At 45.7% G+C, this 18,669-nt stretch overlaps 2 protein-coding genes across 10 annotated transcripts; both read left to right on the top strand.

The window, feature by feature from the left end:
• Positions 1 to 730: 730 nt before the first annotated feature.
• LOC144712457 (BTB/POZ domain-containing protein At3g05675-like) lies at positions 731 to 17,879 on the top strand. Of its 9 annotated transcripts, none has more exons than XM_078586753.1 (4): positions 1,769 to 1,912; positions 14,920 to 16,044; positions 16,178 to 16,209; positions 16,487 to 17,879. In XM_078586753.1, exon 4 carries the CDS (start codon positions 16,518 to 16,520, stop codon positions 17,736 to 17,738), a length of 1,221 nt encoding a protein of 406 aa, XP_078442879.1. In that variant the 5' UTR covers positions 1,769 to 1,912; positions 14,920 to 16,044; positions 16,178 to 16,209; positions 16,487 to 16,517; the 3' UTR covers positions 17,739 to 17,879. The 9 variants fall into 9 exon arrangements, with proteins under 9 accessions (XP_078442873.1, XP_078442878.1, XP_078442875.1 ...); XM_078586751.1 differs by having other exon boundaries at positions 16,437 to 17,879; XM_078586747.1 differs by lacking the exons at positions 1,769 to 1,912; positions 16,178 to 16,209 and adding an exon at positions 731 to 967.
• Positions 6,643 to 8,888, top strand: LOC144712491 (uncharacterized). The gene is made up of 3 exons (XM_078586789.1): positions 6,643 to 7,291; positions 7,442 to 7,818; positions 8,757 to 8,888. Exons 1-3 carry the CDS (start codon positions 6,673 to 6,675, stop codon positions 8,886 to 8,888), a joined length of 1,128 nt encoding a protein of 375 aa, XP_078442915.1. The 5' UTR covers positions 6,643 to 6,672.
• Positions 17,880 to 18,669: the final 790 nt, after the last annotated feature.

The following is an 18,669-nucleotide window of genomic DNA, read 5'->3' as shown; positions in this document are numbered from 1 at the left end:
TTTTTAAAAGATATTTTCTATTTTCTTACCTATACAATTGCATGGAAGAAAAACGAAGTTGGATAAAATAAGTAGAAGAGAGAAATTAAATTGAAGAAAAAAAAATATTTCAGGGCAGGCCAGCGAACGCCCCGGCTACATCTACCAGGTGGGGTACCTTGCAAACTTTTACTGACCTAGATGTATTGCACTAATCAATTCACTTGTAGCGATGCGCCAATATTTATATAGTGCTATTTCTTTTAAAAGTTTTCAATATAGGATTTAAATTCTAACATATTTTAAAATCGCCGTGGGCCGGGCCACAGAGTCAGCATGTCATTGCGGCCCAACGAGCCGCGATCTAAAGAAAAGAAAAGGAAATTGGGACCGGGCTTTGAGCCAGCCTCGCCCGAAGCCCGTGTCTTTTCATGTCAGTTTAAAAGGGCTGATATGATCTCATCCGTCGGATCTTCATAAGGAAGATCGTACGGTCAGATCTATCCCCGTTTATTATATTTTTTCTTTCTTTCTTTTTTTCAGGCTGATGCGGATCGCGGGACCCGGCGTGGACAAATGAGAAGATAGAACGATGACGTGGCGGCTGACGGGGCTGCTGACGTGGCGGCGAAATCACATGAAGGATCCAACGGCCGTTTTCGGCCGGTGAGAGGGACCATTAAGGATCCAACGGCCTGGGAGGTCCCCCCCAAGCAGTTACAGAGGCCCCGAAGGCCCCCAATTCGAACATCTTTCCACCGAATGCTGAATCACGTTTCTGAAATAAAATTAGAGTGGGAGGATTGATCCTCCTTTGTTCTTTCATCGTTTCTTTCGATTCTCTCGGTCGACGGCGGTGACAGCGCCGCGATCTGAAGGGAGAAAGAATCGAGAGTGAAAGGAGGAAGTTGGGATACTTACCAGAAGGACGACGCCGCCGGAGGGGAATCAGGATCCCTCAGCGATTCCCAGCTGCTGCAGACATCCGGTAAGTTCCTAATTTCAGTTAATTTCATACACATTTTGTTGAACAATCTTGGTAGATCTCAAGTTTTCTGAGAATTTTCCACCGCGGACTCATTTTAGCATTTTATCGAACATCTACTGTGTTTGATCATTATTTTCAATTTTACTAAGTTCCACCCTATCATCCTGATAATATTTCTAAAAATATTGATTCGGATTTTTTTTCGAGCATTCTGTCGAACACCTCACGGGCGTTCGATAGAAAAACCCTTCTATCTTGGTTTTTCCAATTAAAAACTTCTAAAAACACACTATCGAGTTCGATCGGGCATTCTGTCCGACACCTTACGGGCGTTCGACAGAAATTCCCCCTTGATTTCATTTCCTAAAACCTATAAAACGACATAAAATCATATAAAGATAAATAAATTGTCTCTCTCTTGAGTATTCAACTCTCTTTCGGGAATTTGACCGAACACGTTCAAGGTGTTCGACCTAAAAAAATGGTATGAGCGAGCATCAACTTATTGAACTCAATTGAGACCTACTCAACAATTCAAAATCCTTTTTGAAGTGTTTGAGCGTTTACCAAATTGCCTATTCAAGCTTTTGTACACAGCCCACCGATATTCTCTTTTGTTTGCATGAAATAATATTCAATTTTCAAATTTCAGGCTTAGTTATCCATATTTCGTTGGATTAACCCAATTTTGTTGAATTTATGTGTGATATTCGCATTTACTGTCTAATAAAATTCCGAATAATGAGTTTCTGAATTTCCTCGCTATTTCTTTTTCTTATTTTTTTCCTCGAATTTCCTTATTCCTCTTTTATTCACCTCCCTTCCTTCCTTCCTCCCTCTCTCTCTCTCTCTCTCTCTCTCTCTCTCTATTTCTCTCTCTCTTACCTCTATCTTTCTCCTCTCCTTCTCTCGCCCAAGGGGTGAGCTGCTTGCGGCTTTCACAAGGTGCGCTTAATTTCGTTTAACTGATGGTGTTCTTTTTCTCTTGAGTTTCATCGAATGATTTGCATTCACCAACTGTTATCTCGACTTGGGGGTTCCGCGTTAAAATTCCTTTTTCCAAACTGCGGATTGGTTTATCTCCTACTGCAAGGTTTGTCTAGATATCGAATAATCTTAAAAAGTTCCCAATTTTGAAGGTATATAGATCGATTAGGCTTAATTAAACGAATGAAGGAGCAAATGACAATCAATTTTGATTCAGATCTTATTTCTTGCTGTGATGAGGTCTTTGAGACAGAATTAGAACCTCATCCGTCGGCAGACCAAGGGAAGAAGAGGAGGGGAAAAGATAGAAAATGCTGAAATTCCTGATATGAAGGCCCTGGTGCGGATCTAGAATTGGGATGACCGTCAGCTGTACTTTAAAGAAAGTGAGCACGGATGTAGCTATTCCTTCTTCATTTTCTAAAAAAGATAAAAAGAGCATACCATAAATTTCAAGCAGAGAGGAGCTATTCTTGATGTGGTTGTCGGTTTACGATGCAGGCAGGATAAACAACTTCAGTGTTGTTGGCAAAATCTAGGGTTCGACGTCCATAATGACGACGACGATGATGAATCATCATCATCATCTGGTTTCCTGACCCGTTATCGTCACTGTCACCATCTTCCATCGATGAAGATGACGATCCATCGTCGTCATTATCATCCGCCAAGCTTACTGACATCTTCTCCACCCTCCTGATGAGGCCAATTTTCAATTTCCCATCTAAGACATTAGAATCTGAATAATAAATTGATGTGATTCGTGAAGTTAATTCTTTTACACATGACTTAGTGCATGATGACTATGGATGCAACTTTCAAGGACAGTATTGTTTACATTTTGATACGATCTCGGCCAAGAATATAGACTCGAGCTCAATCTTCCCAATATGCGAAGCAATTCCGTGCCGTAAATCCGAACAGGAGATCCGTTGAATCCAGACAGAAGAATAGAAGAACCAATACAGAAAAATCCAATTCGACGAAGAGAACGGTGCAAGAAAGTGAAGGTTAGAAATGAGGGGAAGGAACGAGGTAATGACGAGGCGGATTGCTCTCGTCGGCCGCCGAGAAGGAGGATCTCCTACTTGAGCTGAATGGTGCCAACTGAAATCTCGATTTGACTTTCTTCCCCTTGTTATTTATAGGCGAGTCACCACCTGAGGGTCTTCTTGAGAGTCGTCCGACGTGCAGATCTGGTTCTCCTCTTCTTTCTCCTCTTTTCCAAATAAGTGCGAGGGAGACTCGTATCAATACTTCGCCTCCCCAATACAATATTGTCCTGAATTTTGAAGCTGGGAAATTGTCTTCCCATTGTTGGGACATCCTCCCACGTGGCCTCACAAGGTGGTAATTTCGCCATTTCACGAGCACTTGCATGCAGTCATGGTTGAATCTGTATGTCAGTATTGTTTCTGGAATGACCTGCCATTCCCAATCAGCAAAGAGATTAGAGGTTAGTGGTAAAATCGTATGATTTTCACCTAAGGCCTTGCGAAGATGTGACACATGGAAGACGGCCTGGATTGCTGAGGTTGGGGGAAGGTCTAGTTTGTATGCAACGGGCCCAATCTGTCGTAAAATTTTGTACGGTCCAAAGTATTTTGGAGAGAGCTTCTCAGAATGACGTTTAGCCAATGTCTTCATCCTGTATGGTCTTAGTTTGACATAAACTGAATCACCAACTTGAAAGTGAATGTCCCTTTGGTATTTATCCTGTTGCCTTTTCATATACTCCTGTGCCTTTGAGAGATGTGATTCAAGCAAACTGATGGTTGCACCTCTCTCGTGGAGCAGTTGGTCTAACGACTCAATGGGAGATGTTGACGAACCATACCTGATCAATGTTGGAGGGTCCCTACCATAGACTACCTTGAAGGTGTCATTTTAATGGAAGAGTGATATGATGTATTGTAACCATATTCGGCCCAAGGTAACCATTTAGTCCATTGTTTGGGGCATTCAGAAGAGAAACAGCAGAGATAGCATTCTAAACTTCGATTTGTAACTTCAGTTTGACCATCTGTTTCTGGGTGGTAAGAGGTGTTAGAGCGTATCACTTGAGTACTGCACGTGATACGCCCCTACTAGCCGTTACACGGCCATCTGTATAAATATCATGCTTTTATGAAATGAAATCACCCTTTTTTGTGTTCTTGATTATGTTGCCCTAAGAGCTCCCCTCGTTTCTATTCTTAGCATGGTATCAGAGCTTTCTTGAGCTCGAGAAAACGTCCGACAACTTACCATCGGAAGGAGCTGGATTGGAAGCTAAGAACGCTGAATCTTTCTCCTCTTCGAGCTTTCTCTCCAGCAACTTACCATTTTTCGTAGCTTTCTCGGGACGGAGCTGATTGGAAATACTCCCATCGATGATATTCCATGTCCCAAATACTCAATGTGTTTGCGCCCAAACTGGCATTTTTGCGGATTCACGAATAATTGATTCTCTGCTAAGGTTGCGAATACCAGCGTCAAGTGCTGCTGCTCATGTTGGTGGTCGTTCGACCCTGTAAATCGTAATATCGTCAAAGAATACTAACACAAATTTCCTCAAATATGGCTTGAATATATTATTCATCAAGGATTGAAATGTGGCTGAGGCGTTTGTCAAACCAAAAGGCATTACATTTAATTTGAAGTGCCCTTGATGAGTCTTGATGGCCGTCTTGTGAGTATCTATGATGTGCATCCTTATCTGATAATAAACAGACCTTAAATTCAGTTTTGAAAATACAGCCATTCCATGCAACTCCTCAAATAAATCTTCCACTATTGGTTTGGGATATAGAATGGGTACTGTGATGTGATTCAATGCTCAATAGTCAATACATTCTGTAACCACCATCCTTCTTTTTAACTATCAAAGCTGGACTAGACAAACAGCTGTTTGAAGGTCGGATAACCAGGGTGTCCAGCAACTCTTGGGTCAACTTTTGGATAATATTCTTATGAAGGTGGGAATACCTATAGGGCCGTGTGTTGACAGGAGATGAACCCAGAATCAAATGTATCTGGTGATCACAATCTCTTTTGGGAGGTAGGATCTTTGGATTTTGGAACACTGAAGGAAATGCATCTTGTAACAAATTAAGATAAGGGTCTTGATTTAAGGAATATACCTCAGTTGATGGTGTAAAAGCCATTTTATTCAACCAATTGGCCTTCTTGAATGAATTAATCCATTGTTCGTGTGCTTGCTGATCTTCAAATGCAGAAGGCCTATACCCATTCAGCTCAGGGTTGGCCTTGATTGCAGTGCACCCCAATGTTCTCAGCCAGGAAACCCCCAACATGACATCCACGCTACCCAATACAAAAGGAATAAGGTTGTGCTCAAAGCAGAATCCCTTCATGTTGATAGGAACATTAGTACAAATTCCTGTGGTCTATCGCTGAGTCCCATCGCCCAACATAACTGAGAGTACTTTGTAGGGCTGAACTTGGTCCTTGATCCTCTGAATCAACTTTTGACATATGAAGCTACAAGAAGCCCCACTGTTGATTAACACTTTTGTTGATATGATTATTACATTTCTTTATTTTTCTCTCTCCTGTTAGCCCATTAAGGGCCCTATCTCTAGTCAGCCCATTAGGGTTCCCTATAAAACCCTGTAATCTCTTTCATTTCATGATTAAGAAGTATTGTTTTCTTGTTCACATGGTATCAGAGCCCTAACCCTAACCCTAATCTGGGTTTCCTGGGCTTGACCTTGCGCTCCGATCTCTGGCGGTTCTCACGACCGCCTGATCTCGCGCTCCGGTCCATCGCCGTCCGCTGTATCCTGCACCGGGGGTCGCGTGCAGCAGTTCGCCACGCCCAGCAGCCAGCCGCCCGCCGCGAGCAACCGCCTGCCGTGCGCAGCTGCCAGCCGCGCACGGTCGCCCGCCGCGCGCAGCCTCCTGGCGCGCGCAGCAACCAGCCGCACGCGGCCGCTCGCCGCGCACAGCCGCCCAGCGTGAGCAGCCGCCCGCCGTGCGCAGCTGCCAGCCGCGACGCCGCCGCCGCGCGAAGCCTCCCGGGCGCGCAGCAGCCAGCCGCGCACAGCCGCGTGCTTCGGTCCGCATCGACCTGCCTCGGTCCGTGCCGCGAGCCGCATCCGCCGCGCCGTGTATCTGTCTCAGTCGAGCCATCAGCTCTTGCAGATCCCACCGCTCGGTGCAGTTGTTTCTTGTGGCTGGTTCAGCACCTTTTGACTGTGATCTACTTTGATTGAGCCACCGGATTCTACAATGACGAATCCGGTTGCTGCTGATTCGCCAGAAGCCCAGACCTCTACTGTTACGCCAGACTCGACGCCGGTATCTATGCCACATGCAGCTGTAGTGCCTCTTGAGCCCGGGAATTGGTCGTCCTCTCCTGGGCCATTCTCTCTGCCTAGGATGCCTCCGGATGGTATGTTTACTGGATTTAATCTTCTGCAATGGCGCCAGTACGTCCAGATCACTTTAAAGGGGCGTCTCATGCGCCATCTTCTAGAAGACGGACCACCCCGGACCGATCCCAAGTATTATGACTGGCTGGACGTTGAGGGGGTAGTTCAGTGTTGGCTCTTGGACAGTATTTCACCCGGTGTTAAAGGTGAATTCCTGTCTCTAGAGTCGGCTGGGGCGGTCTGGGAAGCGGCACTCGAGAGCCACTCCAAGAAGCACAACATTGCGACTGCACGCAATTGGTGCAGCGGGCCGCCAACCTGCGTCAAGGAGACCGGTCTATCATGGAGTACAGTACGGAGCTCATTTCGTTGTGGAATGAGATTGACCACTACATGCCGCCCGACCCTCATTCGGTGGACCGCAAATATACTCTTCAACTTCGGGTTTTCCAGTTTCTTATGGGACTGAACCCGGAATATGAAGCGGTACGGGCTCAGCTTATACATCGGGAGACTGGTCCTACCTTCAAGGATGTGCTCCGCAGTGTGAGGGTTGAAGAATCTCGCTTTCAGCAGGCCCAGAACTCGGCTTCGGCACTTGTAGCTCAGTCCTCTTCGTCTGCGCGCCCATCGACGACTACACCACCCAGTTCTTTGCCGCGTGGTCAGACTGCTCGGACGGAGGATTCTCCGAAGGGTGATCCTTCGCTGTTTTGCAATTACTGCAAGAAGCGAGGTCACTCTAAGGAGACGTGCTACAAGCTTCAACGGAAATGCATGCAGCAGAGTAACCTTGCTACTGTCACACCTGCTGCCGTTCCCGTGCCTACTCCCGGTCAAGTACCTATGCCATATGGTCTTCTCCCGCCCTCACCCGCCAGCTTTACTCCGGAAGAAATGGAACGTCTACGCCAATTGCTGGATCCTCCAGTCGTGGGATCATGCTCCTTGGCCCACGCAGGTATGTCCACCGGTCTTCCTACACCTCCATCCCCTTCTGGCCATTCTCCTTTCTCTTCTACTTGGCTCCTTGATTCCGGTGCCACCGCCCACATGACTCCTAATCCAAGAGCCTTTGTGACTTATGAACCCGTCCCTGGATCCTCCAAAGTCAAAACAGCCTCTGGCGATCTTCTCACCGTGGCGGGTATTGGACGTGTGGCTATTTCCTCTTCTATGCATCTACCTAAAGTTCTTCATGTTCCAGGTCTTACTCATCATCTTCTCTCCTTATCTAGCCTTGTTCGCGACTTGAACCAAGACCTTACATTCTCTCCTACTTCATGTTTTTATCGTGATAAGGTGTCGGGGAGGACGATTTCCATTGCTGAGGAGCATGAGGGCTCTATCTTGTTCGACTGCTCGACTTCTTTTGCTGTTGCTGCTGCAGTTTCCCTTCGACTTCCCACGAGCGCCAGGGCTTCTTCATCGACGCCTCGGCCATCCTTCTTTGCTACTCTTATCGCCTTTTCCCCAAACTTTTTCAAGGCCATTCTGTGGACCGCTTTGTTTGTAATGCTTGTCGAATTGCGAAACATCATCGCACTACGATCCTATCTCTTCTTCTCATTCTTTGACCCCATTCTCCTTATTCACACCGATGTGTGGGGACCATCCCCTATTCACAGCACTTCGGCTCGATGGCTATGCATCTTCATTGACGATGCAACTCGTTTCACGTGGGCATATTTCTTAAAGAACAAATCGGAGATATCACGTGTTATTCCTCAATTCTACTCACTTGTCCAGACTCAATTTTCTACATCGATTCGTCTCTTCCGCTCCGACAATGCTAAAGACTACGTTAACACTTCGTTAAGCACTTTCTTTCGAGACAAAGGCATTATCCATAAAACCTCTTGCCCTTATACACCCCAGCAAAATGGCGTTGCCGAAAGAAAATTCCGCCACATCTTTGACATGACTCGGAGCCTTCTCTTCCATATGCATGTGCCCAAGTATTTTTGGGGAAGCCGTCCACCGCCATCCATCTCCTCAACCGCCTTCCGTCTCGAGTGCTTGACTATTCCACTCCTATTGGCCGTCTTCAGCATGTCTTTCCCACTCTCTCTCTCCGAACTAATCTCACCCCTCGTGTATTTGGATGTGTCTGCTATGCGCCTAACCATCAACTTGGTCGTGATAAACTGGATCCTCGTGCTATCAAATGTGTGTTTGTTGGTTATTCTTTCACCCAAAAAGGGTATTTATGCTATCATCCACCCTCTTGTCGGTTTGTCGTCACCAAAGATGCCACGTTTGATGAATTTCTTCCCTACTATTCCTCCTCTTCTCCAGAACCACCATCGTCCACATCTCCATCCGATCCACTTGAATTCCTAATTCTTCCTCCACCATCTCCTCCGTCATCCGTCTCTAGTCCCTCTTCGCCCCGACAGAAGTGTCTCCTCCTGTTGCTCCTCCAGAGATTGTGCCTCCGACCCTTCTCCGCCGCCGCCTCAGTCCCTCCTGTGGAGACTCCTGTCCCTGCTGCTGAATTCCCTCTTCTGCCGAAACTTCTTGATTCCACCGCTTCCTATACGCCGCTGCCCGCCTGAAAACGCTACGGTACTACTCTTGCTCGTCAAAACCTCGGGTTGCTTCTTCTTCTCCAGCTGTCCCGCCTCCTCTTCCTCCACCCTCCAGAAACCTCCTCATTAGCCGTGCTGCCCTCGCCTCGCTCTTCTTCTCCTCTCTATCCATTAGAGGCATCCATCTCATCTCACCGTCTCTCACCATCCTATCATGCCCTTCTCACCTCACTTGATGCCACTTCCCTTCCAAAGACGGTGGACATTGCCCTTCGCTTTCCGCATTGGCGTCAGGCTATGGCGGAGGAGCATCATGCTCTTGCTCACAATGAGACGTGGGATCGGGGTCCTGTCCCGGCCGGGAAGCATCTAGTGGGTCGCCGTTGGGTGTATGCTGTGAAGCATAATTCGACGGTTCTATTGAGAGGCACAAAGCCCGGTTGTGGCGCAAGGGTTTACTCAGAAGCATGGCATTGATTATCAGGAGACATTTTCCCCGCCGCCAAGCTGAATACGGTGCGGATCTTATTGGCCCTTGCGGATCGTGGCTGGATTTTGCAGCAATATGATGTGAAGAACGCTTTTCTGCATGGTGATTTGACTGAGGAGATCTACATGGCATTACCTCCTGGCTACACTTCCTTAGTGCCGTTGTCTCCAAAGTCTGTTGTCTGTCGCCTGAAGAAAGCACTATATGGCTTGAAGCAATCTCCTCGAGCATGGTTTGGTCGTTTCACGATGGCCATGAAGCGCCGTGGATACCGTCAGTGTAATGGAGATCACACCCTCTTCTACCACCATTCCACGTCAGGGGGAGTCGCTATTCTTCTTGTGTACGTGGATGACATCATTCTTACGGGTGATGATACGGCGACCATTACGGAGCTGGCTATGTATCTTTCGTCAGAATTTGCTATTCGCCATCTTGGCCCGTTGAGGTACTTTCTTGGTATAGAGGTGGCATATTCTTCGAGCGGGATTTTTATTTGTCAGAGAAAGTATACGGTGGACCTTCTCTGTGAGCTTGGAAAGGAGGACTCCAAGCCTGCTTCGACACCGATTGATGCGAACCATCGATTTGGTGCCGATGCGGATGAGGAGCTTGCTGAGCCTGGACCATATAGAAGACTTGTGGGCAAACTGATTTATCTCACCCACACTCGTCCGGACATTGCATATTCAGTGGGTGTTCTGAGTCAGTTTATGCAGACTCCTCGCAGGAGCCATTTTCATGCTGCTCATCGTCTCCTCCGTTTCCTGAAGGGCACCATTGGCCGTGGACTATTGTTTCGTCGCCATACCGGCCTGCGTCTCGAAGTCTACACCGACGCAGATTATGCTGGCTCTGTGGTTGATCGTCGGTCCACATCTGGATATTGCACCTTCTTGGGCGGCAATCTGATTACTTGGAGGAGCAAGAAGCAGAAAGTGGTCTCCCGATCAAGTGCTGAAGCGGAGTTCCGTGCCCTTGCGCATGGTCTGTGTGAAGCACTTTGGATTACCCAGCTTCTTCGTGAGCTATGGTGTCCAGTTATCTCCCCTGTCCAGCTGTTCTGCGACAACAAATCGGCGATTAGCATTGCTCATGACCCCGTTCAGCATGATCGTACAAAGCACATTGAGATCGATCGCCATTTCATCAAAGAGAAGCTTGAATCGGGAGATTTTTGCACGCCATATGTTCCGTCCGCTGAACAACTTGCAGATATCTTCACCAAAGGGCTTCATGCCCCTAGGTTTGAGGAGCTCTGTTCCAAGCTGGGTGTGGAAAACATCCACGCTCCAGCTTGAGGGGGAGTGTTGATATGATTATTACGTTTCTTTATTTTTCTCTCTCCTGTTAGCCCATTAAGGGCCCTATCTCTAGTCAGCCCATTAGGGCTCCCTATAAAACCCTGTAATCTCTTTCATTTCATGATTAAGAAGTATTGTTTTCTTGTTCACAACTTTAATTTTGTGCTGATTGATATAACCCCATAACCTCAAGGATCCATGTACCTTTGGGCGTGATACACTAACAACAGTTGAATGGCCATAAGTTCTCCACCATCAAACGGACTTTCGTCCAGCTGCATAAAATTTTCTTCAGTTAGATGCAGAACTTCCTCTTCCTCTTCTTCTTGCAACATGTAGATACTTATTTTCTTTTGGCACTTGTGTCCCAGCATATAGACTTCATTGCAGCTGTAGCACAAACGCTTTTCTTTCCTTTGCATGAATTCCTCTGGTGAGAAGCGGGTTAACTTCCGTTTGCTTTGTCGCACATCATTCTCTGTGGCAGTAGGTTGAGTTGTGATTCTATTGGGCTGATTTGCATTCAAATTTCTCATTCCTTGACCAAGTGTAGATCCTTGTCTGGTAGTATAATTCGAATTTGAATTGGTCACTTCATTTGACCTTCCTGTGGATTTGCTGTCCAGGACCTGGAGATTGCTTTCAGCTTCTATAGAATAATCCATAATTTCCTGTATTCTGTAGGGTTTATCTTACTCAGCTCAATTCTGACCTCAGGTTTTAATCCTTTGAGATACGCTGTCTCATGCACATCAGAGGGTAAGTGAGATAAAAATGCAGGAAAATCCTCATACTCGGCCCTATAGTCAGAGACTGTTCCTGTTTGAGGAAGGTTCATAAGTCAGTCTGATAAACATCTCTTGAGGACTTACCAAAAGAAGAAAAGAAGAATCACGAACACGCCACGTGCAAGCTGATCCACATGTGCGTGGAGATTTGAAATAAGGCGGGAACAGAGAAATTCAAATAAAGGGGTGCAAGGCTATAAATAGGTGGAGACCACCGCGGGAGGAGGCATCGAAGAAGTAATCAAGAACTCGACGACAGAGATCCTCCATCGTGCGGCTGCCTTCGACCGATTCGGCGGGCAGAAACCTCTCCTGAATAAGGAGAGTCCTTTCCTCTTTTATTGTTACGAATCTTCCTCAATCTTATTGTTGTCTCCCAAACATTCCGAATTCGTACATTTGGTTCTTCAAGTTGTCAGTCTGATACAAAGAGGGAGGGAAGTTGAGTAGTTGGAAGTAATTCTATTGTTAGATAACTACGGAGTTCTAACAATTTTGGTATCAGAGCCCTGATTCTGTGAATTAACGTTGCGAAGATTTTCTGACGGATTGAATTTTTATTTGAAATATCGTGCAATAAGCCAACGAAATTTCAAGTAGCAATTGTGTAAATATCAGTTTCTTAATTTTCAAATATTATTCCGTCACAAATTATATTTTGAGCCAAGAATTCCTGGTATTCATGGCCGATCTGGAAGAAAAGCTAGAAGCTCTGTCACTCAGGGTCGAAGCAAACCAGAACAGAGTTACAAAGGTGTTAGACCATATTATGCAGGAAATAGCTAGCATGTCGGCTCAGCTCAAGAACAAATCACCGGTCAATATTGGTTCCAATTCACACACAGAATTACCAATTCTACACCCTGAGAAACGAACGGATTTTGACAGTCGATTTAAAAAGTAGATCTCCCCGTTTTTTCAGGATATCAGCCTGAAGCTTGGCTGAAGTGCGTCCAGAGATTTTTCCGTCTTCACCCTATGGAAGAACATGATAAACTCCATCTGATAGCCTTACACATGGACGACTCAGCACTAACCTGGTTTATCCATACTGAGGAGAATTTTGGTATGGTGACATGGTAATTTTAAAAATCATTTTGAAGGGAGATATGCTCTAACCATCCATGTGCTTCATCAGCAATTATTTGAAATCAGACAAAATAATTCTGTGGGAGAATACAAGACAGAATTTGAAGCCATCATTATTCAGTTACCTTTAGTTGCCCCAGAAATCAAAGAAAGTGCCTATCTAAGAGGGCTGTTACCAGAAATCAGGACTGAAGTACTCAGATACAGACCTTACGGATTAAGAGAAATAATGGATTTATCCTTGCGAGCAGAAACTGATTTAGGCCTTTTATACAGCGCATGGCAGTTGAGACCACCGTATGCAGAGTTATCACAAGACACTAAGGCAGCACCCAGGTCTACTATGTCTTACTCCACTAAAGCAACTCTTGTTACTACCACTCAGCATAAGTCGAATAGCAACTATGTCTCACAGCACTCTAATTCTCAGAGCAACCCCAAAAATAGTCAATATGACAGATCAGGGAGAAAAAGAAATTTGAGAATCACTGACTCAGAGTACCAGCAATGGAAAGACAAAGGCCTCTGTTATTACTGCAATGATAAATTTACTCCAGGCCATCGCTGCAGGAAGAATCTAAATTTGATTTTGATCAGAGAAGGTGACGAATCGCCAGAGTATTGTGATCCGGTAGAAGAAGATGATTTGATGCAGACTGATTAAGAACCAATCACCCAAGGGGCCTTGTTCTTGGCAAGAGTCAACTTGAGACAGGCACAAAGACAGTCAGCTACGGGAGACCTAAAAATGTGGGGTTCAATCAAAGGTGCTAATGTGGTAGTCCTGATCGATGGAGGACCTACCCATAACTTAATCAATCCTGCTATTTTGAACACATTGGAGATTCCTATATTAGATGGACCCCAATTTGATGTGATGTTGGGGGATGGTTATCTGAGGTCGCCGGAGGGGGGGAGCGGGCGCGGGCAACATCGGGGGAAATTTTGGACAGAACGAAATTCTACAACAGATAGAACCAGTTGCATACAAACTAGATCTTCCTCCAACTTCAGCAATTCATCCCGTCTTCCATGTGTCACATCTCCGCAAGGTGCTAGGTGAAAATCACACGGTTTTACCACTAATCTCTCTGCTGATTGGGAATGGGAGGTTATTCCAGAAGCCATACTTTGAGACTGTATGCAATTACTCATTAAATGGCAAAATCTGCCACAATGTGAAGCAACGTGGGAGGACTTTCCTACAATGGAAAGACAGTTCCCCAACTTCAAAATTGTGGACAATTTAGTCTTGGGGAAGGGGAGTATTGATACGGGTCCCCCTCGTACCTATCTGGAAAAGAGGAAAAAGAAGAGAAGAGTCGCTGCTGCCACGTCGGTCACTCACAGGGCAGCTCATACGCGGATGACCCCACCGATAAATAAGAAGGAGAAGAGAGTTAAACCCACTTCTTGAAGTCGTTGGTGAGCAGCAGCTGAGCGGAACATTCTCCTCAGAGGGAGAATAGAGCCATCCGCCTCGTCGACGAGTTTTTCCTTCCTTCTCTATCATTCTTTTGATCTTCTTCTCTATTCTCTCTCTCTTGAATTGGAGCTGCATTGTATGTGACTCCAATCCCCGTCTGGACTCAGAGTATTGCAAATTGGTAATTCAACTTTTCCTTGTATTGAATTCGTATTCTTGGGAATTTGGGCGCGAATCATTATTATTCTGAGGGAATCATATCAGGGTCTTTATTGAGCTGCATAGAGATTGCCTTGCGAAGGTGTACTCAGGTTGATAAGTAAATTGAGAGTTTGAACCACTTCCCAGGATTTGGTGTGTAGTTTTAAGGTGATGACCCTTGATTTTTTCGCCCCACAGAAGAGCTAGAAAAATGTGTTTATAACATCTGTTTGCTAGTGACAGATCTCCTTTCCAGGTACAACCTTCCCTGGCAGCACTTATGCAAGGGTTACTCACGAGCTAGGATTTGAGGAAAGATACAAAATTCTTTCTCGCGAGCTAGATTTTTAGGCCCGATAATTCCAGAATCTGTGGATTAGAAGATTTTGGAAGATTCTAGAGGATTCTATGATTATAAAAGAGGATTTTCTGATGTTAAGTAGAAAAAAATTGATCCTGTGTTTAATCTCCTGCACGATCTCATATCAAAATTTGAAAGTTGTTCAAAGATTTTACATTACCTGCTATGGAAGGTCATGCCGCAAATGCATAGAACAGAGTGCCAAGTTTGTCTCGAAAAGACATTTTTTTTTAATTACTTTTTTTTTGATGTCTCAAAGGTTGGCCGGTACATGGAAAAGTTTCTGTTCCAAGTTAACATTACCTTCATTGAGAAATGGACATATTTCTTGTAGTTATTCCCATTCACACTATGTGAACTAAAGGGATAAGTTGATCATTGCTGTTGTGCATTTTGAAGGTGAAGCTTTTGCATGGCATAAATTGGGAGCAAGTAATACCAAGCTATTGAATGATTCATGACTTCTGAGAAGAGGAAATTAAGGACTAAATATATCAGAGAGGAGGGCTTAGTGATGGCAGTATCTCTCAAAGATCGTCCTGAAGCTACTCTACATTTAGTATTCATGTAGGGGCTAATACTAGGAAACAAAGACAAATCTAGGCTGCCATGGCTGATACCTGTGGAAAATATTTAGTCGCGCATGTATCACTGGGCATTTGATTAGTTCTATGTTAATCCCAAATGAGAGGAAGGGAAATAGAACTCGAAATAGGGAGCCAGTGAGACTGAGAGGCAGACTTACAAAGAGGGAGGTAAAATAGAGAGAGGGTGAGGGATCCACAGAGAGAAGATGAACAGAAAGAGGACAATAATTATCTAGTAATTTTCATTCTAGGGGATTGTCTTTTCATTTCATGTAAAATGTTTTTAAAATATGAGGTCTGTGTTTTCTAGTAAGGGACATATGTTATAAAATATATAATACAATAATTATCTAGTAATTTTCAGTAGGTCTGTGTTTTGGGTCTGTCCCTTTCTGTCATCAGTCATCCGTCCTGACCTTGGGAGGATAAGGAATGAAAGCCAATGTGCATTGCACGCAGTCCTGTTCTGTTATTGGACGGGCAACTTACTGGGGTTTGGCGTGTGACAGACGGGTCAGAACAAATGACTGATTTGGGCCCGTCCCTTTTCGTCATCAGTTATCCGTCCTGACCTTGGGAGGATACAGAACCACTTACTAGGGTTCGTCGTCATCAGTTATCCGTCTTGACACGTTAGGCGACGAGCATGATGTGACATGTAGTTTGTCCCGTCTCCCATCCCATCACACATCCCTAATTTTTAGAAAAATCCATCACAGTCCGTCACACGTCACATGCCAACATGTCACGTCATCCAGACGACATCACTGGCTGAGATGGATAACAGACCGGAATGCCCTTCCGTCCCGTATGTCATCCGTCATCCATCGTCGAGCCTTACATCAGGGAGAACGTACCGCCCTCATTTGTGCGCCGCTGATCTTCTCGACCTCGATCGATCTCCGCCAACGGCCGGTGGCATTCCCCGAATCGTCGAGTATGCGTTCTCTGTCTCGCTTAATCTCTCGATTTTCATCTTTTCCCTCTCACCAGGGATAGTTTTTTGTGTTCTTGAAAGAATTTCTTGATCGATCGATTGATTATTTTGCCGTATTTTTTTCTGTTCTCAGAGCCCGCACAACCTAAGTTCGCCTAAATTGTGGTGAGGTTTTGAAAATTTTCAGTGATGTTGATTTTGCATTCAGCGTGTAAAGTTCAAGTCAGTAGCTATTGATTTCTCCGCACGAAAGTGAAATACAGACGCCACATTCCTGTCAGCTCCTCGTGTATTCGGTCGATTTCCGCGTTCTAGGTTCTATGATTTTTCTCGTTTTCCGATCTTTATTCTGTTTACGTCCCTGAAATTCGCTGCGAATTCTGCTGTTGCAGTGATTGATTCTCTCTTTTATGATGATGGGCACCGTGTGATTTTGCCCAAGGTATGAACCTCCTCGCCGCTGCTACAGCCTCATGGGCGAGCTTGGCGATCTGGCCACCAGCGACGTGATAATCCGGCTCAAGAACAGTGAAGGCAGGCCTGAATTATACCACTGCCACTCCTCAATCCTGTCGAAGAAGAGCAAGTTCTTCAAAGAACGATTTTCTAGCAGTGCCTCAACCACCTTGGAGATCCCTTGCTTTGGAGCAGAATATGATCACCATGTCAGCCTGCTCAAGCTCCTCTACCAGCTCGAAGATCCACCATGGGAGTCATGGGGCTCCATAGCTGCTGCTTTGGGGATCCTTCGGGCCGCCATTAACCTCGGTTGTGAGGGCATCACCCAGAGCTGCGTCCACTACCTGGAGGCAATCCCCTGGGACGAGGAAGAAGAAGATGAGATCCTGAAGGCTGCTATGGAGCTGGGTCCTGCTGCTGCACCCATTCTGGCAAGGATCCAGCCCGTGGAGCAGAGCGCATCAAAGCAAGTGCTTATGGCAGCCATCCACTTCGCCGCCACCGGCGATGACGAGCTGAAGATCTCTGCCCAAGAGCAGGTGGAATTCATGCTGGCAGAGGACGAAGAGGCGGAAATGCTGGCGGGAGACGAGGATGTGAAGGCTGAGCTGAGGGCTGACATCGGCGGCATGTTCTCCAACCTTGTGGAAGCCATGTCGTTGCTTCCAGGGGAGGAAGTGAGAGCCCTGCATTTGCTCTCAGACCTGGACTGGCTCTGCAACATCCTCCCTAAGCTGGACATGATGAAGGACTTCGTCGCCCGCTGGGTGGATTCCTCAGAGGTGCTCCTTGACTTGGTTCAGGGTGAGAGGCTCGGCTTCAGTGCATGGGAGGTGAAGGCAAAGCTCGTGGAGCTCGCGGGTAGGGGGCTGGAGGCAGTGGGCTATGGAGCTGTGGTGGTGCCAGCGCCGGCGAGGGTGCGGCTTTTGAAGGCATGGCTGCCCTTCCTCCAGAAGACGAAAGTGGGGCTGGAAGCAGCGGCAGCGGGGGATGAGAGCTTTGGCCATAGCTTGGATGGGGAGATCTGCCAAGGGATAGAGGGTGCTGTAGTGTCTCTGGTGCTTGCACTGCCATCCAAGGACCAGGCTGAGATCCTCACTGAGTGGATGAGCAGAAGTTCTCGTCAGGAGTTAGCTTTTCCTAACTTGAGTGAGGCCTTTGAGGTCTGGTGCTACAGAGCCAAGGCTGCGAAGAGGAGGCTGGCCATGGGAATTGACGGCATCGGCAGCTCCTAGGTACCCCTTTGACCTTCTTCTTCCTCTTTGGTTTTCTATTTAAATTGGCGGATACTGTTGTAGTTCTTGCTGCACAATCCTGCGCCAATACTGTTTAATGTATGGGTTTCAAGGTAAATGTGAGAGTTTATACTTGGTTTAGCCTGTTAATTATACCAAGGAGAAGATGGAGGAGAGTGTATATCCTGGTCCAGATAACTTTAACACATTATCCTGAAGTTGTGGACTTATTTATCTCTTCTTCTTCTTGGCGTTGTTTTTGGGGATATTGTTTTTGGGTAATAATTGTAGCTGGGAGATTTTCTCATTTTTTCATCAATCTGTAATTTTTGGGAGCTTGTTTCTCGCTGCATTTGGATCACTGGGCTTGCATTAATATGAATGCCAGCAATGAAGAAGAACACTGGGAAGGAAGGCCACTTGTAGAAGGGATGGCAAACACTGCAGAATTATCGACCATAAATTTGCCTGGGAGTCATGATAAAGAGAAACCGGCGGATAAGCACAACTTCTAAGAAAGCCGCAATGTCCTCTGTAATGGATGCTTTGCTTGAATAACATTCATATTCATCTCCTTCAAAAAAAACGTTTTTATTCATCTACATCTACTTCATACCCTAATGTCAATCTTCCAGAATGATTTTGGTCTAACGAAATCCTGTCATTGTGGTCCGAAACCTCAAGTTAAACCATAATCAATGATAGTATATACTTCTGCTCTGCTCTCTCTTGTTTTATAACTATACTAGATTCTTATTTTAAGTATAATTTGAGCAGATGGCTACTGTTCTCAAGGATCTGTCCAATCCAATCCCAGAAGATAATACCTTCCCAAATGAGTGACATGATGAGATTGATGCACAACTCAACCTCCTTGAGCTACAAGATATCAAAACAATTATGCACAACCTATTATCACTTCTGGTTAACA

This window comes from Wolffia australiana, chromosome 14 (assembly GCF_029677425.1).
Source record: "Wolffia australiana isolate 7733 chromosome 14, ASM2967742v1".
Taxonomy (NCBI): Eukaryota; Viridiplantae; Streptophyta; class Magnoliopsida; order Alismatales; family Araceae; genus Wolffia; species Wolffia australiana.
This window is presented reverse-complemented; position numbering and strand designations above follow the sequence as displayed.

Coding starts and splice junctions, on each gene's coding strand:
- LOC144712491 (XM_078586789.1), top strand. CDS start 6,673: ATGGAGTACAGTACGGAGCTCATTTCGTTGTGGAATGAGATTGACCAC. Junction 7,292..7,441: donor ATGCTCCTTGGCCCACGCAG/GTATGTCCACCG, acceptor GATCCTCCAAAG/TCAAAACAGCCTCTGGCGAT. Junction 7,819..8,756: donor TTTCCCCAAACTTTTTCAAG/GCCATTCTGTGG, acceptor TTGCTCCTCCAG/AGATTGTGCCTCCGACCCTT.
- LOC144712457 (XM_078586747.1), top strand. CDS start 15,842: ATGCCAACATGTCACGTCATCCAGACGACATCACTGGCTGAGATGGAT. Junction 16,045..16,486: donor GGCATTCCCCGAATCGTCGA/GTATGCGTTCTC, acceptor ATTTTGCCCAAG/GTATGAACCTCCTCGCCGCT.